This window comes from Podarcis raffonei, chromosome 16 (genome assembly GCF_027172205.1).
Source record: "Podarcis raffonei isolate rPodRaf1 chromosome 16, rPodRaf1.pri, whole genome shotgun sequence".
Taxonomy (NCBI): Eukaryota; Metazoa; Chordata; class Lepidosauria; order Squamata; family Lacertidae; genus Podarcis; species Podarcis raffonei.
The window spans coordinates 14,554,314-14,578,347 of NC_070617.1; the positions used below are offsets into that span (position 1 = coordinate 14,554,314).

General features: G+C 45.4%; 1 protein-coding gene across 3 annotated transcripts; it reads right to left on the reverse strand.

Annotated features, from left to right (window-relative positions):
* Positions 1 to 246: 246 nt before the first annotated feature.
* Positions 247 to 23,723, reverse strand: DPF2 (double PHD fingers 2). 3 transcript variants are annotated; one of them, XM_053370067.1, is made up of 12 exons: positions 23,513 to 23,723; positions 19,170 to 19,330; positions 18,282 to 18,389; positions 16,101 to 16,264; positions 13,823 to 13,915; positions 11,963 to 12,041; positions 10,847 to 10,888; positions 5,149 to 5,286; positions 4,183 to 4,311; positions 2,721 to 2,833; positions 1,901 to 1,982; positions 247 to 381 (listed from the first exon to the last, which is right to left on the reverse strand). In XM_053370067.1, exons 1-12 carry the CDS (start codon positions 23,542 to 23,544, stop codon positions 305 to 307), a joined length of 1,218 nt encoding a protein of 405 aa, XP_053226042.1. In that variant the 5' UTR covers positions 23,545 to 23,723; the 3' UTR covers positions 247 to 304. The 3 variants fall into 3 exon arrangements, with proteins under 3 accessions (XP_053226042.1, XP_053226044.1, XP_053226043.1); XM_053370069.1 differs by lacking the exon at positions 23,513 to 23,723 and adding an exon at positions 21,069 to 21,087; XM_053370068.1 differs by lacking the exon at positions 10,847 to 10,888 and having other exon boundaries at positions 23,513 to 23,719.
* Between the last annotated feature and the right edge of the window lie 311 nt (positions 23,724 to 24,034).

Below are 24,034 nucleotides of genomic sequence, written 5' to 3' on the forward strand. Positions count from 1 at the left end.
GTTTGGTGCTTCTCAGCCAGCCTGGAGGCAAGTGAGGAAAGGGCATGGAGAATCCTCCCTCCCAGGAGAGCAGGGAGAGAGAGAAAGAAGGAGAAGTTCTAAACCCAAAAACCGCTGCGCAGAGGACAACGGAGAGAGCTGGCAGGGGCTGGATCCGACTGGTGAAGGAGACACTGACCAAGAGTGGGAGGCAGCATAGGAAAAAGACTAAACCAAGAAAGGGGGAAAAAGAGCCCTGCAAGGTAGTGGACAACTGGCGGTTCCTCTTTCAAGCTCCCTTTCTTCTCTGCTGCCCCAGCACCCATCAGGAGGAGTTCTGGTTCTGGTAGATGGAGGCTTTCTCCTTCAGCAAATCCAGACACAGGTGACAGCTCCAGCTTCCTGTAACAGAAAAGAGGGCAGGGGGAGGGATAAGACACCTATTGCAGCAGTGGGAGAACCAGTGGCTCTCTGGGGGACGATGGACATGAACTCCCAACAACCCCAACCAGCATGGCCAATAATTATGATGAACTGCAGTTGTAGCCCAGCAACATCTGGGAGGTGCCAGGTTACCCATCTTTGAGCTGCTGTTAAATTTGGGTGAGGGATGCTGCACAAGCAAGTCTTGTTCACTCCAAAAGTGATACCCTTTCTTCAAAAGTTCACTCAATGATACTCTGAGAAGGGCCCCTCTCCCTGATCATAAACTACGGGACATACTGAGAAAGGGTCTCCATTAAGTACTTGGTTATTTTAGCGTAATATTGAATTTATTCTATGCTTATTGAATTGCTGGTTTTGTCCTTTTTGAATTTAATGGTATGTTTTGAAACACAAAGTTGTTTCAAATGTTGCATGTTCTGATAATAAGTTAATGTTTATTGTGAGCCACCAAGGTCAAAGTGGAAAAGCGACTTATAAGCAAACTAAATTTAAGCACAGCAGACAGCGGTGCACACAGAGTGTCATTTTGTCCACCTCCTTGTTTACAGATATGTGACTTGTCCTCTATGGAGTGTGTGGGATGCATTATAGCTACACTAGACACACACTGTACACCAGCAGAACTTGACGCCACAGCAGGGGTGTCAGGGATGAGAACCAGAATCTACCATGTGTGAAATGTTTGCTCCGTCCCAAACCTACAGCCCCTTCTACTGGTCTTACAGTAGACAGGCAGTCTGTGGGCCTTGACTGGAAGCCCTTTCCAACTAGGCCTCGGAAAAGCCTGAGCTGTGACCTGCGACTCAAAAGAAGTGGTGTAAAGATTAAACAGGTGATTTAAGATTAACAAAGGCTACCTTTGGCTGTGGGCCTGTTGCTGGAAGCGTCTTTTCAAAATACCAAGTCAGCGCCTGCTCAGGAAATGAGTCGGCAAACTGCCTGCTACAAGTCACCAGCGTTTTGCCATGTCATGCTACATGCAAACTTTCTTCTTTTATATAATTGGCACGCTAAGGCAGGCTTAAAATCCCAAAGCATTTAAAAAAGAAAAAGAAAAATCCTATTTGATTTGTTAAGTAGAATGAGGCCCAGAAGGAACTTTTCTTCTTCTTCTTTTACTCTATTTAAATTGCAGGCCAGTTAATTACAAAACAGGTGAGCAAGCTGTGCAGAGCAGCCTTTTATTCTATGCCCCCAAATAGGATGCTGCCTTATACAGAGTCAGAACCTTGATCCACCAAGCTCAGCAATGTCCACACTGATCGGCAGCAGCTTTCCAGGGTTTCAGGCAGGGGTCTCTCTCTCCCAGTCCTAACTGGAGACACCAGAAATTGAACCAGGGCTTTTTGTCTACAAAGCAGTCACTCTTTATCACTGAACTATGGCCCCCAGGATTCCCTATGCAAAAACCAGGAGAAACCCAAAATCACACAGAGGTGGGAAGATGCAAACGGGGAAGCAGAGAAGTACTCACCTTCCGGTGGTTCTGACATGGGTGGAGTGAGGCAGTACATATGGTAGCCACGGTCACAATCGTCACAGAAGAGCAGCTGGTCCTAAGCAGGATGGGGAGGGAAGAAAAGCCAGAACAAAGAATGCAAATTATTCCACGTCTTTTCAGAAAGGGAGAAAATCTGTCCTCTGCACCCCTAAAAATCAAGGTGTTGCAGTTTAATCTATCCAATTTATATCCCACCTTTGCTTCAAGGAGCTTAGAGAGGAATGCACGCCACTGCCATACTTCAGCACTCAAGACAACCATGGGGAACTAAAGGCCTGGGGAATGGATGTGGCCCTCCAGATCGTACTATCTGGCCCTCAGAGCTCTCCCCCAGACCAAGCCCCTAATTGACTTTGCTTTGCACTATCCTTGCAATCTTTTTCCTGGCTGGGAGGTAGCCTTGACCTCTGATAAACACTTGTCACTTGCCTAGAAATAGGATGGAACGAGGGGTGCGTGTAAAAGCGGTCTACTGTAAAAAAATTTTTTTAAATGTTAAAATTTACATTGTTTGTTCCAACCACTTTGGCCCCCGCCTGCCACCAGGCTTTTAATGAGTGGATTTTGTTCTGCTGGAAGTGTGCTTCCTGAGGCTGTAACTGGGGGTGGGGGGGTGTCTATGAGAATGTTACAGTTTTGCATGAATTGGTGTAATGCATTTAAATTTCCAGATGCAAATTGTTGAGACCTTTTAGGCATATAATATAAAGAGGGACATTCAGGATGAAAGGACACAGGGAGAAGGGATTCAGTCATGCAAAGGGCAGGGGCAGGAGAGAGAAGGGGTACTCACATCGTTCTCAGAGGTGCCACAGATGTTACAGCACTTGCACTCAATACACTGCCAGCGGTAGGTCTTCACTGCCGCCATCATAACTGGTGTGAACTGCAGGCATGAAGGGTGCCCTGGTGGGGAGAGACAGTGGGACAGGCATTAAGACAGGAAGGTTGTGTGGGCACCTCAGCAAGCGGATAAACAAACAAAGATGTTGCGCCTCTTCATCACATTTGCTGCTCATCTTTTCTCCAAGGAAAACCAGGTTGGCAAGCGTTTTGACAGGAAGAGGGAAAGCGCTACTGAATTTTATTCTCACAATGTTCACATAAGACCAAACAGAATATTGTAATTACTTTTGGAATGGCATACAAAGGATGAAGAGGTTAAGGCAGTTATTATAATACACCGGGCTAGAGACTTTGGATATAATATTCAAATGTCATATTGGGGAAAACTATGGGAGGAAGAAATTAAATTTACTGCATGCTACTTGTTGAAAGAAAATATTATGAAAATGATGTATCGCTGGTATTTGACGCCGAGTAAAATTGCAAAAATGTGTAAAACAAGCTCAAATTTATGCTGGAAATGTAAGGGGATAGAGGGCACCTTTTACCATATGTGGTGGTTATGTGATAAAGACTTCTGGAAGATGATTTACAATGAGTTAAAGAAAATGTTTAAGGAATTTTTTTTTTAAAAACCCAGAAACTTTTTTATTAGGTATTATGGGTAAAGAGATACTGAGAGAAGATAAGTGATTATTTCTGTATGCAACAACAGCAGCGAGAGTACTACTAGCCCAGAAATGGAAGCAAAAAGAAGTGCCATTGAAAGAGGAATGGCAGGCGAAACTGATGGACTATGCGGAGGCGGCAAAATTGACAGGAAAGATCCGAAACCAAGAAGATCAAGTATTCAAAAAGGACTGGAATAAATTCTTACTTTATTTAAAAGATCACTGTAAAATTTTAAAGTCACTGACAGGAATGTGAAGATACTTTAATGTGAAATTTTACTGCATTTTACTTGTGATTTATATAATAATTTGGAAAACATAAAAGATGCAATTAATTATGGGACAAGGAGAGAACCCACAGAGGGAAGTCCGAGAGGTCAAAAGACCCTGATAAATAAGAGATGAAAAATGATTACTGTAAAGATGTTAAAAATGTGGAAAATCAGTAAAAAAAATTATTATAAACAAAAACAAAAACCAACAGAACTGTTTTGTGTTTTTTTAAAAAAATATTGCAGCTTCAGGAGGCAGCTGTAAGAACATGCCTCCTGAGCCTACTTCATTTTTCTTGTTTAGATTCTTTTTGAAAAGGTTGTTCTTGGGACCAAAACCAACAAGCATGGGAAGGTGCAGGTGGGAAGGATCAGGAGTGGAATGCCAAGCAAACCCATAAAACTTAAGCAGGACACCCAAGCTCTTGGCAGGATCAGGCCCTACCGCTCCCCACAGTTCATATACCTGATCGTCCACAGTCAGAACATGAAACCAGCTCTTCAGGTTGCCCTGTTTTCTTATTGATCTTGGAGTCTCCAAGGCAGAAGTCGCAGTAATTGTTGGGCAAGGCCAAGCCATCCGGACCTTTCTTGGCTATTGGAAAAAGGTGTTTTAATCAATGACAAGACAGAGTCAAAACAGAGCCCCACCCCCACCACTCCACCCAGACCTAGGGGGAGTTTATTATTTTTAAACTGCAGCCCAGCTTCTTTCAAAGGAAAGGGAAGGGGTGACCACAAGAGAAAAGCTTCTTGTGTACATTCTCAGTAGCACTGTCCCATTGCCACTACAGGATACAGGCTATAGCATCTCATCCTGATCATTTTATGCTCACCCTGTATTCACAGCCTGCTTAAAGGGAACAGCTGGCTCTTACCTATGGCTCGGACATACGTAGGTCCAGCCCAGGGGTAGGCAACCTAAGGATCGCCTTCTCAATCCGGCCCACGGACGGTCCAGGAATCAGCATGTTTTTACATGAGTAGAATGTGTGCTTTTATTTAAAATGCATCTCTGGGTTATTTGTGGGGCATAGGAATTTGTTCATTTTTTTCTTCAAAATATAGTCCGGCCCACCGCATGGTCTGAGGGATGGTGGACCGGACCACGACTGAAAAAGGTTGCTGACCTCTGGTCCAGCCCTTCAGTCCTGGTTGTGATGGTTCCACATGCAGCTGCTCAAGGCACGACAGGCTTGGTCACTTGCTAGCACATGTCACCATTTTGGCTGAAATTGACTCCCTTAGTCCTTCAATTGGCTCATATAAATCCCGACATCACAACACGACAGTAAAGTGTGGGACTCGCATTAGGTCTATCCCTTTTTCCAGGGCAAATCTTGAGATCCAATTTAAGCTGGGGTAGAGGAGAACTTTCATAAAGAGATCTTAAGGTTTAGAAAAGCCCCAGAAGGAGGAGGAAGACACTTACATTTCTGCTCCTCAGATCTCTGTGATACAGGCGTGGGGGGCTGCGAGTCTTCCTTGTCTTCCCCCTCTTCCTCAGCCAGGTGGGAGTGCGCATAATGGTAACTCAGCCCAGGACGGTTCTTGTAACGCTTCCCACAGACTGAACAGGAAGAAAATTTTAAGGCAGACAAGACACAGGTTTGAGCTTCCCATCCCCAGAGGAGCTGCTTTCCTCCCCCTTCCCAACGAAATTATCCCATTCTCAGCCAATCTTTATCCCCTTCTCCCCCCCCCCACTCCAAAAAGCACACACTGCCCATCCCCTCAATGTGCTACTGTGTCAATCTGTTACAGAAACTGCACAAATCTCAAAACAAGGGTGGGGAAAATATTTGCTGTTGCTCAGCACCAGAACCAGATTTCTAAACACAGTGGTAAGTTCATGTCGTAGCACCCTTTGCGACCTGCACTCAGAATGCTCTCAAAGCATCTCCACACACACACACCCCAACCAAACAGCAATGAACAAAGGGGATAATACACAATTGTGTATGTCTGGCACTCCAAGTAATCGAAGACTCTTAACACGCACAGCACATGTTTCTGGCCCTCATGAAAGAACGACCTGAAACCCTGTTTGTCTGGTTTCAGAAAGGGAAAAGCTAAGAGCAGATTTCTAGTGGCCAGCTTTTAGTTGCCCTACACAGCTCTTCTGCCTTGCTGCAAGTCCACTCTTCCCCAATTGCCACCCCACCATTCCTCCACCTTCCACCCTCAAGTCCTTGGCAAAAAGAAAAGAGCAATTTGTTTGAAGATCTGGCTCTGATTCAGAATTGCATTATGGATATCTAAAGGAGAGCAGGGATTAATACCCGCAGCTCAACAGCCTAGGCTGAACCACCAAAACAGCGTGCTCCAGATTTGGAAGTAGCTAAGGCACAGAAACAAGGAAGTGAGCCATATCTAGCAAGGAACACTGCTTGGGGGAAAAAACCCTGCTGGGGCTGGAGAACATACACAAACACACAATCTCCCATAAACACTCCAGGTCTAATCAAGTTCTGATTTCGGGGAGGGAGACAAATGTTTTCTAAAGCACATTAAGTCCAGCTAGTCTTTTGCACAGCGACTGGAAAGCCAATTTGCAGGGAAAAAGTAATGGCTCTCTTAAGGGCTGTGTAAACACAGCTGATTAAGTAGGGAGCCTATGCTGGCAGGCTCCCTCCGCAGAGGCAGTGGTTGCTACATGCTGCTTCCAAGGAGGCTCAACATAGCTTACCAAAAAAAAGCTCACTTTGGAGCCGCTGCAGGAGGAGAAAAAACAACCTCCGTCCTCTTTCCTTATAGCTCTTCTCTCTCTCTCTCTCTCTCTCTCTCTCTCTCTCTCACACACACACACACACACACACACACACACACAGTGCAATGGGACCTTGCTCATGAAATACTGAGTTGTATCCAGTATCAGTCATGCTCAACAGTAGCTGAGCCATTAATTTCCAATTGCGTCTACTCCAAGGAGAACTTAGATGGATACAATCCATTGCGTGCTTCTGGGCAGAAGAAGAGCGCTTTTCTCTCACCAACAGTCCAGAGCCACGTATTAAGGGTCGGGATACTTGAGATAGGACTTATTTATTTTTAACTGAGAATTGTTGGCTATGTTCATTCCTGCAGCCCATTTGCTCATGGCACCAGAAAATGGAGGCAAGGCTGAATATACTCTGCAAGTTTGCTTCTTTCCAATGTTTTCCTTTGCAGAACCGACTCCCGGTTTTCGTTAATAAAAACAATAAAATTAAAATAAATTAGTTCTTCAGACTTGCATAGATGTAAGAAGGTAAGAACCTGGCGACAGGCCAAAGGCCCATTCAGGCCAACAGGGACCAGCCAGATCCCTAGGGGAAGCCTTTAAGCAGGGCCTGACTGCACCCGTGTTCTCCTCACGATTCCCAGCAAATGGCATTTAAAGGCATACACTGCCTCCAACAGAGGACGAATAACATATTCATGTTGAGAATTTCCATTCCACCTTAAGGAGCAGACACGGGATTGTTATGTGTCACATGTCTGTTTACATTCCAGCACAGTATGCTGGGAACTTCCATTTGTGTATAGCTTTTACTTTTCACTGTCTCTCTGAGGAGAAGAAAGGGAGACATGTTTTCTTTGTCCTGATTTATGCTTAATAAATCTTTAGCTGTTAGTATGTTTCCAAAAGCCTCACGCCTGTTCTGTTTGCACAGTATGCTCTGCTAATATAGCGTGCTCAGGCTTTTGAAGTCTGAGTCGCTGATTTACGTCGCACCAGAGATCGGGGGATCGTCACGGCTGGAAGGGCATGATCCAGCTAGGGGCTAGCCAGCTTGCATCTCGACCCCCGAAGGATGCTGACAATTCATTGTGGCTAATAGCCACTAGTAGTCTGACCTTCCATGAATTTCTCTAATCCTCTTATAAAATCATCTAAGTTGGTGACCATCGCTGCCTCTGGTGGGAGCAAATTCTGTAGTTCAACTATGTGTGTGAAGGACTTCCTTTGTCTGGCCTTAAACTTCAAATATTCGGCTTCATTGGATGCTCCTGAGTTTCAGCGCTTTAAGAAAAAGAAATGTCTCTCTATAGGCTTCAAATGAAGGGCTGGGCAGGATTGCCAGGGGACAGGGGTTACCCTTGTGGGTTTCTTTTCTGCTCAGAGTTGTGAGCAAACATTCCCAGAATAGCACAATCCTGCCGTTCCACAACTTCCTCAGCAAGCTCAGAAGGCTCTGCTACATGAGGGATGTGCCCAAGATTAGCAGTTTGAGCTGCCGCCCTGCCTTTGCCCAGCGCCCTTTCCTCCTCTGGTTGGCTAATTCCAAGGGAAGGGAGGGGTAAAATCAGGCTGCACTGCTTGACAAATCAAAGGCAAGCAAATGTAAGAGCCTTCCCATCAGCCCCAGCAAGGATGACCAATGACCATGGATGATGGGGGGGGGGCTTAGTTCAGGAACATCAAACCTATGGATTTAAATGACAAGGAGATTCTGACTAAAGATTAGGAAGAACTTTCTGGCAATAAAAGCTATTTGAGAGGGGAACAGACTCCCCTGGAAGGTGGTAAAAACCCCTTGGGTCCCTTCCCACTCTACAATTCTATGAGAACAGTTACAGGTCCCAGTATTATTATTATTATTATTATTATTATTATTATTATTATTATTATTATTTCTGTACTGCCTTTAATCTAAGGATCACAGGGATGGAAGGAGTAATAGTCAAACAACGCCTAGAGACCTAAAGCTGAAGAAGAATGACATAGCCGATCATGCAAGTTTTTGTGTATTTGCACTGTGTCAAAATACAACTAGCGGAAAAATGATGGTATGAAGCTGATTATTGGGTACAGGCTTCTTTAATACCACAAAAATTACTCTAGATTTATTTTGGGAGTTAAAAAAGCAATAAATCAAGGCAAAATATAAATATAAATTCATTCTCAGAAGCCTGCAACGATACTTGAGGTACCTTTCCCCATGATGCTTAAATACTTTTAAAACCAGAATAAAACATTAAACTGAAACATGACTGGTTGAGGTTGTGGCCAACGGTGGCCTTGGCCCTTGGTTCAAGTGGCTATAAGAAGGAGCAAGAGTCCAAAGGGCAGAGAAAACTGAAGACTCAGGGCTTAGCCTATCATTAACAGAGCTTATAAAATTCCAAGGCCTTTTGGACCCTGGGACTGTGTTAATACATTATCTAGCTCTGGAAGGAACAACTTGGCTGCCTAGCACATCTAGCTAGGTAGGGTGGGGGATAATATTCAACAGCTATCCAGGATGGGAAGAATTCAGCCTATGTGCCAGGGATAGGGGAACCTGACAGGGCCTCCAGATGTTGCTGGACTCCAACTCCCATCATCCCTGACCACTGACCATGCTGGCTGGGGCAGATGGGAGCTGGAGCCCAGCACATATTGAGGACCAGAGGTTCCTCATCCCTGCTATACACCAAAGCCCTTGCAGATCAACCACAGAGTGCTGCAAGCAAAGACCACAAAAAGGTGGTCTGCAGTTCCAAAACCGCCAGGTGACTCATGCAAGCGAGTCAAACTAGAAGTCACAGGAGAAAGCAAAAATACACAACAGTTTCACTAGCCAACATCCATTCCCCCAAGCAAAATCCAGCATCTTCTCAAGGAAACTAGCTATTAGACCCAACTCTGCAGCACTCAACCTCCTGCAGTGTAAAGTTGTAAATAGCCTGGTCACCCAGGGCAAATCAGAGCATGCCAAGTTTACAAAAAAGGCTCTTATTTCTACCCACCTACCCTTTCAGGCCATAAATAAAAGCCATGGGCATGTGTGGGCATGTGTGAGTATTTGTGAGCTACTAATTTTTGTGGCCTTTAAGGGTATACTCCTGGTGTGGCAGATCCTGTTGCCCTGGAAGCAACAGGAAGCAACCACTCAAAGTCACATACTCAAAGTGGGGGGGAAACAAACCACCTCTCTTTCTGACCTCAGTGGGTCAGAACCAAAGGACAAATTTCTGTGACTGCAGGAGTGAAGAGAAGGCCACTCTAGCCTCTGTCACTAGCCAGAGATCAAGGCCATGTGGAAGTCTCCCCCCACTTTTCCAAGAAGGGGATCAGACAAAGAGAAGATCCACCAGAGAAGAAGCAGTTTCAAGACATTTGCTTCCCTCCTCCAAACATCTGGAATGACTACAAGGGGAAAGACGAAGGACATCCTGGCCCATCACCACCCTAAGGGCTACTAGATAACTGCATCACTTCCTTTTCAGTAAAAATACCAGGCAGGGAACAGCATCCCAGTCCCACAAGAATTTAAATGCCTGCTGGCAACTCACCACTTCATTCTAGGTCAGGCAAATCCATCTCCCTTCTACCCATTTCCCCTTGTGCCTCTTGTCCTTTCAGGCACAATCCTAACCCTCCTTTTCTAAGAGGAAGTCGTAATTAATTCAACTGGTCTTGCTTCTAAGTGGACATAGATAGGATTGTGCTATTAAATAAGCCTGAGTGCAAAGACAGATTTATTTTTGTTCATGTATGCCAGGGGTGAGCAGACAGGCTTGAGGAATATACTTGGTGGTGGTTTTACTAGGTCCACCAATCAGAGCACCTGCACAGTAGCTGGGCAGACGCACTCTCAAGATTTAAAGAACAGGGTGCCGCTTATGAGCACATGATGAGTCCAGGAATGTAGCGCTGCGAAGCTCACAAGTCCATTGATATAAAAATCAGCTCCCCATTTCTTTTTCAGCAACCTAATTTGGGGCTGGAAGGGAGGGGAAAGCTTTTTCATTTGTTACTGCTAGACAGTAGGAAGTCAGAATCCCTTGCCAATCTACTGCATAACATCCTGATGTACTTTCTTCCCAACTCAATGCACAGCACCTTACAATAACAATGCTTATTGAATTTTAATTGCTATGAGCCACTGAGGGAGATATGTATTTATCCAAATTTCCAGACAAAAATTTATCACCTTTCCCACAGCAACTTGGAGAGAATCGGGCCAAAAAGCTGGGTGCTAACCCTATTAGGCCACACACACTAAATGAAAACCTGAACTGCATTATCATATGAGGGAAGGGGTTTTTTTGTGCCCTGCATCAAAAGACCTGCTTTTTAAAAAAGAAGAGTTTTTAAAACTAACATTTCAGAAGAACAAAGTCAGGAGGAAATAAATAGCAAGACAGAGAGAATGGACTACCTCGGTCAGGAGGTTTCGAGGTATGCTTTTGTTTGTAACTATCTGAAATACAGAAAGAGAATAATGAGAGAAAAGGTGAAAACACTCTATAGGTCACACACATAACATGCACACAGTAAAGCTATATACAACGATTAAAAGGGAGAAAAGAAAAATGCTTACTGGTGTTATTTTAAAGTAAAAAGGGGGAGTATAAAATTCTTACAGGACAGTAAAAGGAGAAGAGAAAGAAAAGTAATTTCAAAAACTCATTGTTTGCAATTTTGAAAATTCTGGCCAATTGCCCCCCACCTTTTACATTAATAACCAGGTTTGCACGGGCGTTCATTTCCAGATTGGCACACAGGGAGCAGCTCTAAAGAACAGAAAAGTCATGCAATATGGAACTGGCAAAGGCAGCCACACGCAGCAGGGCTGGTCACATAGCTTGGGTGTCTGCACACAAACACAGCCCCCAATGGACTGGTAAAGCGATACAAAGGTCTATACACGTCTTGGGATCTGCCAGAGGAAGGCAGGGCTGGAGCACTGTGGCTGAGCACCTGCTTTGCATCCATGAAGCCCTGGCTCAGTCCCCAATGTCTCCATTTTAGAGGACCAATGGTGGCACGGCTAAGACCCTCCATGGACAAGACTGGGGTAGTCTGCCAAGTCTGTCCCAAAGGAGATGAGAACATTGGTAAAGTTATCTCCTATTGCGCTGACTTGAGCTGGTGCAGAAGTATGTAATTTTGTGCACTTTCACAGAACTCTTCACCAGCCAGAATAAAGCGCTCTGTGAAACAGGAAAATTTGCACACCGGGCAAATAAAAGGCATCCTTTTATCAGCCTAAGATCTCATCGAAGCAACTGCCCATACCCAGGAGACTCCAGATAGTGCCAGACCTCCAACACTCCCAAACTAGACAAGTAATGTTATAGCCTCCAAGAAGCTCAATTAAAAAGCAAGGGACCAAGGACAAGTAGCTCACGCAGCCCCTCTTTCAAAGAAGTTTTGACCTCTGCATCCTCCGTTCCCCCACCCTCCCCACCACACCGTCCTCCTATCTAGGAAAAGCAAAGGTGTTCTGCTCACGACAGCTGTGTCCCACAGCACGGCTCGCCTTCTTACTCACTGTCACAGGCATACGGTTTGTCTCGGTCTTCCAAAATGGCTGCATCCAGCTTTTTCCGGGCGCTCCCAACTCCTTTGCCCTAGGAGGCCAGAGAGGAGGATGTCATGAGCAAGGGAAAAAATGCCTCACCCAACAACCCCTCACCGAAAGAACCTTGAGGTGACATAAAGTGGGAGCTGAAACAAATAAAGTAGCTGTTAAAAAGGCCTGCAGGAAAGTTAAGCAGATTCAGTGCCACAGGGTGAGGCAAGGGGAATAAACAAATTCATGGGAAATGAGCTGTTATTCATAAAGGGATCTGAGTAATGCCAGTTGCTGGGGGTTGGAGGAGAGAGAGAGAGAGAGAGAGAGAGAGAGAGAGAGAGAGAGAGAGAGGGAGAGGGAGAGATGCCTGGCCACACTGGGAGACATGATACAGGCTAGGTAGTCTATGCCAGCCTTGCCCAACTTTGCACCCTTCAGACCATATATCCTGGACTGAAACTCCCAATGGGTGTTGGGAGTTGTAGTCTACAACATCTAGAGAGTGTACGTTGGGAGAAGGCCGGGTGTGATAGAAAATATAGTCCAGAATATCTGGAGGGCACCACGCTGCGGGAAGACCAATGAACATATAATCTAGCAAGGAATAATAACAACTACTAGTACTCCTGGACAGTTCTTGTGGGTCCAGGGAATTCAAAAACACTTTCAAGCCCTTTATGAGACTATTAAATTAATTGATTTATCCATGGCTAAGAACAGTATTAAAGTATGATCTGAAGACAGTGACCCCACCATTATTTAGATCTATGAGACAGGAGATAATCACTGGTGCCACACTGAACTCTTCCCCCACCCCCAACAGCTCAACTTTAGAACCGTCATGAAGAAAAACTTATGTCTTTCCCACCACAACGGCTAAATGTTTTCTCTAGACTGCAGCCATGGTGTGCACCATGCATTTATGTGATGCTCCATTATTTACATACAGTGACCTTCAAAAATCACACATATTCTCTTTCTCAAGTAACACAGCCATCACCAAGATGCTTTAAGGGAACAGTTGCAATTGACATTTTCAGGGCTGAAGTCTTAACTTTTAAAACTGTTTTGTTTGTCTTTCAGTATGTTTTCACCACTAGAATAGGGTAGGACAGTTCGTTCAGTAAATCAAAAAGCCAAGCAGAGGGAGTCATACTAATGAAGTGCTGCAGAGTCGATGAGCTCAGCTGGCAATATTTTAAAAGACAATCCACTACTGCCCCACAGTGGCACATGCTTTGAATGTTTTTTTTTTCAAATTTCTTCTTCTATTTCATTATTATTCATATGACAACCAATATTGTGCCAAGCAATTATAGCCCCAGAATCCCCCCTTCCCCCGCAAGGATAAATCATCCCTTTCCTTTAGTACTTACAATTACCTTGTGTTTATGGTATTATATCAATTTCAACCTTTTAGCCTTGGGGCATGGGGGCAGGAGAGAGTGTCCATGCATCTTTTTCCCAGGGACAACAAGGTTTTTAAAACTACAGAAAGGCAGAATGAGAAATACTTGGACAGGGATGGAGAAGCTGTGGCCTTCCAGATGTTGCTGGACTTCGGTTCCCATCAGCCACAGAAAGGATGGTGATGGATATTGTAGTACAAAGACATCTGGAAGACCACATGTTTTCCCCATCCCATTCTCACTAGTCTCTACAACCATAGAGCGTTCATTCCTTTCCAGCACCCAACATATTTTGGGACATCCATAGAATTATCTTGCCTGCCACTGCCATAGAGCCCCAGTGCTCCTTTCCACTCCATGCAGACTCAAAGCGCACACTGACTCAAGACTGAACAAGCATTACTGAGCCCCAGTATGTGAGCTGTACCTTGGCCTTGCCTTTGCCTCGGCGTTTTGGCGTGTCTTCTTCATAGTCCTCATCATCTAGATCATCCAAGAAATCGTCAGGTTCCAGGATCCGCTAGAACAGAGAAGCAAGACTACTGCAGAGAAAGCAAAGAGGTTCAAAAGGACAAGGGGGGCAGACAGAAGACTTGGAAGTCTAGCTAAGAAGCACCCCCTCAAATGCATTCTAGTTAGACCAATGGCAATGACCACCTAATAGTTTCATTTTCACTGCAGAGCTTTCAGGTAACATTAAAAACTGTCTTAAGGACATAAGAGAAGCCCTGTTGGATCAGAGCAAAAGCCTATTCCCAGATGTGGGGAACCTCTGGCCCTCCAGATGTTGCTGAACTACAGCTCTCATCATCCCCGTGAGTTATATTTCAGCAACATCTGGAGGGCCAAAGGTTCACCTGTGCCCTATGTAGTCCAGCACATTGTTTCAACCAGATACCTATGGGGAACTGAAAAGCTGGGCATGGACTCTTACTGTTGTTCCCCAGCACACGATACTCAAGAGGCATGGTGCCTCTGAGGCTAACCAGTGACTGAAAACCTGTGGTCCTTCAAATGTCACTGGACTCAAACTCAGATGAGCCTCGAACAAGAAGGATTATGGGAGCTGTAGTCCAACAGCAGCTGTAGGGCCACAGGTTCTCCCTTCATCATCTAGACATACAGCCAACATGACAAGTAGTTACTGACAGCCTCATCTTTTAGTAATTTGTTGGATCTCCTAAACTATCCATTTAGGGCCACCTACGCATCTTGCAGAGGCAGATTTCATAGGCTTTCTGTAAAGAAATTCTTCCTGCTCTCTGTCCTGAATCTTCCAGTTGGTTAGAGCATGGAGCTGATAACACCAAGGTTGCAGGTTCGATCCCCGTATGCAGCCTCTGTATACTCCTGCACTGCAGGGGGTTGGACTAGATGATCCATCAGGGTCCCTTCCAACTCTACAATTCTGTGATTCTACCTTTCAGCTTTATCAGATGACCCTGGGTCATGGTATTAACAAGAGAAAGTCTTCTATATCTGCTTTCTTCACGTCATATATAATTTTATTTGTCGCTACAGTTATATCCTACCTCTCTATCAGAGATTCTTTAGCTGTGATTCCTGCACTGCATGGGGTTGGACTAGATGATCCTTGGGGGTCCCTTCCAATTCTACAGTTCTTTGATTCTATGAAAACGCATGGGCTCAAAAAAGCGCATTTCATGCCCATATTTCAAAATCAGTAAGTGCTCTTTCTCTCTTTTCTCTATTGCTCTCTCACACACACATCCTGTCTTCCTGGATGCTGGAAGACAAGCTACAGCATTCCATCTTCGGCTGCCTTACTAGGCTATTAGAGTTGATCCTGGGAAGCAGCCAGTGTGTATTATGACATTCAGTATCTCACCAAGCCAAAAAACTTGATGAAAACCAGAAAGTGTCATTGCACCACCACCTCCCTCCCTGTTCGCTTCACCCCCACCCCCATCCCAGCATGGCTTTTGCAAAATAGACTGGCTTTCATTTCACACTAAATTCCACTCTGGTTCAAATTTTTTTTAATTTTTAAAGGAAGCTCTTGCAATCCAAACCAATAGTTTGTAGTAAAAGGGTGGAATTGGGAACCAATAAAGCTGAAGAAACTGGAGCAGGGGAACAACAGACGAGACCTTGGGCTGGGCTGAGAGAAGCATGCCTAGCACCACAGTGGAACAAAACACTGGTCCATGAAATGATTTTTCTGGCAATGAGGATCTTTGAGACAGAAGCAGTCTGACAAGCTGAAAGGACACTAGCAGCAGGGGTACGGCTGTGCACTCCTCAGCTACTACACAGACGCAAAAAAGAGGCTCTCAGCTCTCTCCCTCTTCTGCATTTGAAGCAGGTTTTGAGCCCTTATGTCTGAGGGGAGAAGCTGGTGAAACAGCAGGGGGTGGTGCGATCAGCAGTACTTCCAGAAGTCATGGGCTAGGAGCCTAAAGCTCCACACAGCTCCTTATTCTGATGTAAACTGGATTTAAGTGCTCAAACTTCAGCAACTGTTTGTGCACTTGTTAAAAATCTGAACAATTTATTCACGCAGCAAACTTCTGTTTTTGTGGGTACAAAAACTAGGTCTCCGTGGTGCAAGATTTCTATCCATTCTGTAGTTAAAGGCAAGGACAGCAGAAGAGAGGTAGGAAGAAGCTGCGAGGAGCCATTCATATGTTACCATGGAGCCCCCTTTCGAAACAGAGTCAATGCTACCCTCTGCCTGCCATTACCTTCCGCGCGCGACTATTGGCAACAGGAAACTCGCCGAGGCTGTCTTCGTCAGTACGAGGATCGGGCAGACTGCGCTTCTCAAGAGAGTCCGTCCTCAAAAGGGCCTCCAGGCTGCTGCCATCCTGAGAGATCAAACCCTCTTTCTTTAGGGTCTGCTCAGTGTCTACAGAAGTAACATCCAGAGGGTTGGCTGTGTAATTTTTTTGTTACGTACTTAAATTTGTATCCTGCCCCTCCTCCCAGAGAAGCCCAGGGTGATAAACACCAAATAAAAACTTTTAAAACAATTTAAAAACATCTAAAAACATTTTAAAGCAATCACATATGCTCACAGTCACTAATTTCAAGGTTGCCATGGTCAGTATCTGTCAGCCATCAAATGCTTGGGTAAACAGGAACGACTCCGGGAAGTCAGTAAGGAGCAAGACACTCTCAATCTCACCAGGTAGGGAATTCTCCAAACCAAGAGCCAACCAAGGGCCTCTGCTGGCCATTGCTAAAACTGCCACCCACGTCACCAAAGGAGAAGGACTGGAGGCTCCAATACATGGTGGAAGGAAAGAACGCACTGGCCCATTGCGGAACAAAGCCTTTTAAACATCTCCCCTGTGAGGAAAGGTTGCAACACTTTGGGCTCTTTAGTTGACCAACAAGGTGAATAAGAGACAACATGGTAGAAAAATATAAAATTATGCATGGCAGGGAGAAAGTGGATACAGAGGGGGTTTTTAAGGCAACTAAGAGAAAGAATAACAAGCAAAAGGCAGAGAGATGAAAGAACACATTTGGGTGAAGGCAGGGCCTGAAACTGAAAGAGAAATCAAAAGGGAGGATGCTACAGCAAACAATATAGTCACATGCCGTTGCTATCACCACCCCTTAGGCAAATGAGAGGACACAACTCACTATGTGGATGGCTCACATAGAATCAGGCTATGTGATTGGTGTGTCTTTTTCATAAAGATCAAAGGGTATAGTATTAAGGTTGTTACCAAGTGATCCCACTGGGGCAGGGTGTGGAGTGTTGGGCTCTGCTGCTCAAAGGCACTCTGTGCACTTTTGAAAAGTGGCCGCCAAATGCTCAGTCTCTCATCCCATCCCCAACAACCTCAGGCCAGCTTTTGGTGGGGTGAGCAGGGGTAGCAGCAACTACAATTTCTGGCTCGGCCAGCAAGGCCAGACAAAAACCATGATTCATGCATGTAAAGGCCCTCCTATTTCATCTGTCCCTGGCTACAAGATACTTGGCCCAAGCAGAAACCTTAACAGCCAATACAAACAACTGTTATCACCAGTGGCCCTCCAGATGTGGAATCTTGGAACCAGCCACAGCAGAAGAAAGGGAAGGAAAAAAATTCCCAAGCTGGAGGGGCTCCATTGCTCTGCCTTCCAGCTTAGGAAAAATTCCTCTTCCCCTGTGTTTTGCCAAAATGTAATCATTCCTGGAGAAACCTAAAATTCAATGTAAATGTGCTACCAAGTGTGAATCTCGTGAAAAGTCAGCATGTCAGGAGTGTAATTGCAATTCTTATTTCTGACCCGTTAAAAGAACTTTAAGGTTTGCCTTGATTTGGGATGTGGAACTTGTGGCCCTTCAGGTGTTCCCGAACTATAATTCCCATCACCCCTGACCATTGGCTATGCTGAATGCAGCTGAGAAATGTTGGAGTCTAACAATGGAATGCAAGTCAAACAGTTCATCAAGACAGTATATCAAGACTTCAATAAGTTCTCATGTGATAATAGAACAGTGGTGGGTACCCTGTGGTCCTCCAGATGTCACTGAACTACAGCTTCCATCATCTGTGGCCATTGACCATGGTGACTGGGGCTGATGAAAGGTTTAGTTCCACAAGCTCTGGTGGGCCACTCGTTAGCCACCCCTGCATTAGAGATGTGATGGGATAAATGGGGAAAGGGGTAGCCTTTGAATAATATAGGGCTCAAAGACTTCCAAGGGTTACTAAAATCAAAACAGGAATTTACCTGGAAGGCTAGAGATGCTGATAATGATGCTCCTGAAAGCACAGTTGTGTCGGTGATGCAACTCACCCTGGCAGAAGAGGTCCTCTCTAATCAGTTTGCTATGATGTACAAACCCATCCCCAATCCCTAGGAAAAACTAATTTGATCCCGAGTGAAGTCCCAGCAGCAGCTCAGAGGGAAAGGAAAATATGTACCTGGTTTAATGGAAGGGAAGGAAAGCCTTGGATCCTCAGGAGGGTGAGCGCGACGTTTTTTCCGCCAGCGCCGAGCCGGGTAGGAATAGAGCTGGCCAGATGCCAAACCTTCCAATAAAAAATGCAAACCAGGACAGAAAAGGAAGAAAAAGAGTAAGATTATCAGGTCAATGCAGCCTTTTCAGAGCTCTAGCCTTGAGCACTTCCCCAACAACCCTCACTTCAGGAATTAACACATCCACTCCTTACAATCCATCCTAGGTAAAGGGACCCCTGACGACTCTGGGGTTGCGACGCTCATCTCGCTTTATTGGCTGAAGGAGCCGGTGTACAGCTTCCGTGTCATGTGGCTAGCGTGACTAAGCCGCTTCTAGTGAACCAGAGCAGCGCACGGAAACGCCATTTATCTTCCCGCTGGAGTGGTACCTATTTATCTACTTGCACTTTGACGTGCTTTCGAACTGCTAGGTTGGCAGGAGTAGGAACCGAGCAACAGGAGCTCACCCCGTCGCAGGGATTCAAACCGCTGACCTTCTGATCGGCAAGCCCTAGGCTCTGTGGTTTAGCCCACAGCACCACCCACATCCATCCTAATTTGCCACTAATCCGCACAGTTGATATGGACCAATAAATAAAGGACAATAAATGCAGTGTATGCAGATAGGCTCCCTGAAATGAGTAAAGAAATTTCCATGAAGGAAAAAGAAGAGACCTACCTCTCCTCACCCACCCACTTCTCAGGTGAGCTGTCAAAGAACAGGTGCAGTGCCTTATCAAAAACAAGCAAATCTGCTGCCAGACCCCAAAGTGTTACAAACTACAGCCCAAATAAGAAAACCACAGTGCCCCTAAACTTCAAGTTTTCACAACATCCTATGTGTATCCAACCTGGTCCCCTGTGCCGTTTCTCCATCCAGATGTAGCAGTTACTCTGCGCCACTCCAGTCTGCGAGTCCAGAAATGGCAATCGGACACTTCTCTCAGCACACAGTCGGGCATTGTAGTTGTGGCACTGCTCCATCGCGTCCTTATAATATTGTTCGCCAAGGCTGGTGGGAGGCAAAAGCAAGCATGCGTTAGAACATAGGTGTGTCAACTTCAGGCTTGATAAATCCACTTTGCTCTTAAAGGACCTCAGGATGCACAAACCAGCCATTTGCAATTAAGAAGCAAGGTGCCTCTTGAACATAATATGCTCAGCCCATAAATTTGCTTTCAGGACCAGAACTGATCCACTCCTGGGCGAATTTAAAAGAGGATAAAACTGATGAGAGGAACATAAGTAAAAACACTGTTTTCCAATGAAGCTGAATGTGGTAAGACTCAAGACAGATGCAAGGCAGTACTTCTTTGCACAGCACTTAGCTAACCTATGGAATTTGCTCCCACAGCAGCTAGTGACTGCTACTAATATGGATGACTTTAGAAAATTAGACCAATTTATGGAATATAAGGCTATCAGCAGTAACTAACCATGATGGCTATGTTCTTCTTCCACTGTCAGAGGCGTTCTACCTCTGAATACTCAGCTTGCAGGCTTCCCATATGCATCTGGTTTGCTGCTGTGAGAACACGATGCTGGACTAGATGGGCCTTTAGTGTGATCCAGCATCCAAGCTACTTTTATGTTGTTATGGTTTTCACTCAAGCTTTCTTCATGTCCTCAATCTAATTGTGGGGAAACTTTTTTGCATTGCTATTGCTAAATCATTGGGCGTCAGAAACACTTGCCTCAAGATCTACCAGTGCAGATCACCTCAAGATCTACCAGTGCATCAAACTATACCTTCTGCCTACTCCTGTATTAGAAGAAGTTTTTCCCAACTACAGTAGATAGTTCACCAAGATTCTAGGTTCACAGAACTATAGAATTGTAGAATTGGAAGCGACCCCAGGGGTCATCTAGCCCAGCCCCTTGCAATGCAGGAATCTTTTGCCCAAGGTGGGGATCGGACCCACAACCCTGAGATTAAGAGTCTCATGCTCTACCAGCTGATTGACTACATCACACAAATAAGAAATCTAGAAAGCTGGACCTTCCCACAGCTAATAATTGCAACAATGTTGAACTGGGGTGCAGAAAGTACAGTGGTACCTCGGGTTAAGAACTTAATTCGTTCCGGAGGTCCGTTCTTAACCTGAAGCACCACTTTAGCTAATGGGGACTCCCGCCGCCACCGTGCGATTTCTGTTCTCATCCTGAAGCAAAGTTCTTAACCCAAGGTACTATTTCTGGGTTTGCGGAGTCTGTAACCTGAAGCATATGTAACCCGAGGTACCACTGTACTTTAATTTTAAGGTGTCAGGATCAAAATTCTGATTACAAAGCTGGTTTTAAGCTTCCCTTCTTGGAACAAAAAAGAGAGGCATCTGTAGAGCTAGCTTTTTATATTACCACATCTCATTTTCAATCTATTACAATCACAGAAGAAGGAAAATGCCCAATTCTATTCAATAATCCCATTAGTGAAGACTCAGATGGAGAGTTCTCAGAGCGAAGCGGAAAGGGAGGAAAAAAATACATCGCTTGCATTTATATTCTTGTTCTTTAAAAATCTGTGGTGTGGCAGCAATGAAGTTTCCTTAATTGAGCAGCCTATAATTACAGTAATTTTAGTGTTTCAATCTCGCCACATAAAGTAGCTGAGGGAAGGGAATAGAAACTGGTGGGCATCAGCTTGCTTTGGGGGAAAAGAATTTAATATCTTTGCTGCCAGAGGAAAAAAAGCTTGTTGGGGGGAGTGGAGGGATGAAAGAGAAAATTAGGTAATTAAATTGCAAGTCCACCTTGTTTACAATGTTTTATAATCCTCTTGGCGCTCTATCATCAGTTGAAGCAGCTATGTGAAATTTAGAGGATGCAAATCAGGACAGAAAATTGCCACAACCCGGGAAACAGCTATGGGAACGTCCCCTGCATGCGAAGACAGGCTCTGGCGGATTGAGTCAACAAGACCAATAGTGGGCCCAATGGTCAAGAAGGTGGTTTCTGCAGGAGCTGTAGAGGTAAGTGAGGAGCAGTTGTGGCTCATCAACCTGGAAAGGTAGCCCACCTAGGAGAAGGAAAACTCTGATCCAAAACCTCCACTGCCTTGCGGGATATCTTCAGGAGAAGAAAAGGCTAAGGAGTAAACCCTACACAAATCCACAGTGGAGTCCCTAAGACTGTTGGAGGGCACTTTCTATGCCTCCTTCCAGCAGCTCCTGCAGCCAAGCTGGTGCCAAAAAAATTGCTCTGCTTTCCTTTGGACCACATCAGTGAGGCCAAGGAGGAGGGAGGATTGTCATCTGGGCAGCCCAGGACTTCCACACACACTGCCCAGGATAGTGCCGAGAGAGGTAACTTTGGTGCTGCCAATGCAGCAGTCTGACTTTACTCTCAGAGGCGCACTCCTTTGTCTCTCAAGATAGATGGATGCCAACAACAACATAATTGCAAGAATGTATCATATAGGACCTTCAGGTACCAACATACCGTATGCCAGAGGTTGCCAACATGGTGCCCCCCTGGGGACAATTCCTACCATCCCTGACCATTGGCTATGCTGGCTGGGGCTGATGAGAGCTGGAGTCCAGAGCAACATCCAGAAGGCACCACACCTGGAACCTGGGTCCACCCTACATCCATTACTTCTTGATATCCAATACCAGCCACGTACTGTATAGCCATAGTTGCCATCTTAAAATTCTACACCAGCTCAGAAGCTTAGCTTTTCTTATGTGGAAAGCAGGCCCATCACTTTTTCTCCATTCAAGAGCAATGGAGCAATGATCCATCGATTTGCACTTTTGCCCACCTCCCATTAGGAGTCCTGACCATTATGGGTCATGGTTCCTCTTTCCATCCTGCCTCTTTGGGGCAGGAATTCAAATCATTCTCTCCCCTACCTGAAAACTTCTTTTAAACTCTTGCAAGAAGGTGAGTCTTCGTGCTCTTCACTCCAGCCTCTCCTCCTACTGGGCAAGCAACTTTCATCTCTTCACTTGTTATTCCAACACCTGGAACTTGCCCCTGACATTGCGAGGGGGGGGAATCTGTTTTTCTCTAGCACAAGGACGAGGTACCTTTTGCCCTCCATATGTTATTGGACACATCAGCCCCAGCCAAGCATGGTCAGGGATGATGGGAGTCGTAGTCCATCAGGGTCACAGGTTGCCCATCCCTGCCCTAGCTTCTCTAGCCACCCTACCTCTTTGGTAGCCAGAATCTCTTGCCACCCTTCATCTCCCATATAAAGAAGAGGAAGAGAAGGTGGCTGTGTTGTTTTAACTGTGCCCCCATCACATTTTTTTTCTGGATATCTGAATTGAGTGGGTGGTAGATCTGTATATTATGTTCTCGTCTTAAATCCATTTCACTCCCCCGCCTCAATTTTCTTCTGGGTTCTGATAGAAAGTGGGGAGAAACTCATTCTTACCCCCATGATTGGAATCCTACTTTACAAGAGTGATTTTTTTCCCTGCTCCCCCCTCCATTTAAAAGACTTTTTTTTAAAGGGTATGAGATTGTCTCTTTTGACACACACTCCTCTTAAAAATCCACTCCACCTCCACCCTACATACACTTTTTTGAGGGACCACCTGGTGTATTCCCCTCTCAAGACACAAATTGTATCTCTGTTTCCCTGAATGGGTATTTCCCCCCTTTCCCCACACCCCGTTTATATTTCACAATTACTGTTTCAAGGGAAGGAGGCTGTCTTCCTCCCGGCCTCTTTCAGAGCTCCACGGGGGGGGCATGAGGTAGAAGGACCATTTTTCTCATCATTCCCCATTTTCTTTTGGGACTTTATGGAAAGTGGGGGGGTCCTGTTCTTTTCTCCTCCCCCCTGGGGGCTCTACTTCGCCGCCCTCTGTTTTTTTTTTATTTTTTGAGCAGCCTTTTATTTTTCTCATTCCAACCCCCCATCTCAAAATTTGGGATATTTCAAGGCGAGATGTCCTCTTTTCCATCCACTTTTAAAACTCTGAGACGAAGGCACTCTCCCCTCTCCTCATCCGGCCTCCACCCATAGAAAGGGAGTTTAATTTTTTATTTATAAAAACTTCAGCCCTGAACAATAAAAAGAGCCAACAGCTGCCCCCTCGCCTCCTATTCCGCCCCAAGTCCACCCCGATAACAGAATGGTCTCTCCTACGACCCTCCTGCGAGCATTTCTCGGAGATTCGGGCTGTACCATTAGAACCAAACAGGGGAGGGGAAGGGGGGGAAGAACGAGAGTTGCACTCACAGCTTCACCACATTCTGTACCACCGCCGCCATCTTCCCCTCTGCCGCCTGGGGCCGCGGAGTACTTAAGTGCGCATGCACCACCGGCCGTTCGAGCTCACCAGGGCGACTTCCATAAGCATCTCACTCAGTTCCACGGCATGGCGCATGCGCCCCGCAGCCACCATCTTTAGCGCATGCGTAATTTTAAAAAAACCTGAATCCTCCCACGCTCTTCCCGCCGGCCCTGCTGTCAAATATCATGAAGGCGCACGCGTAGAGAAAGACAAGAAAGACTTGCTAGTGACGCCACCAACGGTGACTATTTATCTATATTGCGCAGGCGCAACGGGAAAATCCTCCCTCATAGGGGAAATAAATTTCGCGGTCAAAGAGTCAGCAGCCGAGGACGCATGCGTGAATCTGGAAAGATTTGGCGGGGAAACCATGCAAGATAGTAGCTGTCTTGGGCCAGATATTAATCTGTACAATTATATTTAATGATTTGTTCATATCGTATTTATCAAATTTCTTTACTGCCTTT

Bases quoted from the DNA above. Each gene is read 5' to 3' on its own strand.
- DPF2 (XM_053370067.1), bottom strand. From the start codon at position 23,544: ATGGCGGCGGTGGTACAGAATGTGGTGAAGCT. The intron at 19,331-23,512 runs GTGAGTGCAACT...GCCTCCCACCAG, and splicing joins GTACAGAATGTGGTGAAGCT to CCTTGGCGAACAATATTATA. The intron at 13,916-16,100 runs GTAATGGCAGGC...TCTCTGTTCTAG, and splicing joins CCAATAGTCGCGCGCGGAAG to CGGATCCTGGAACCTGACGA.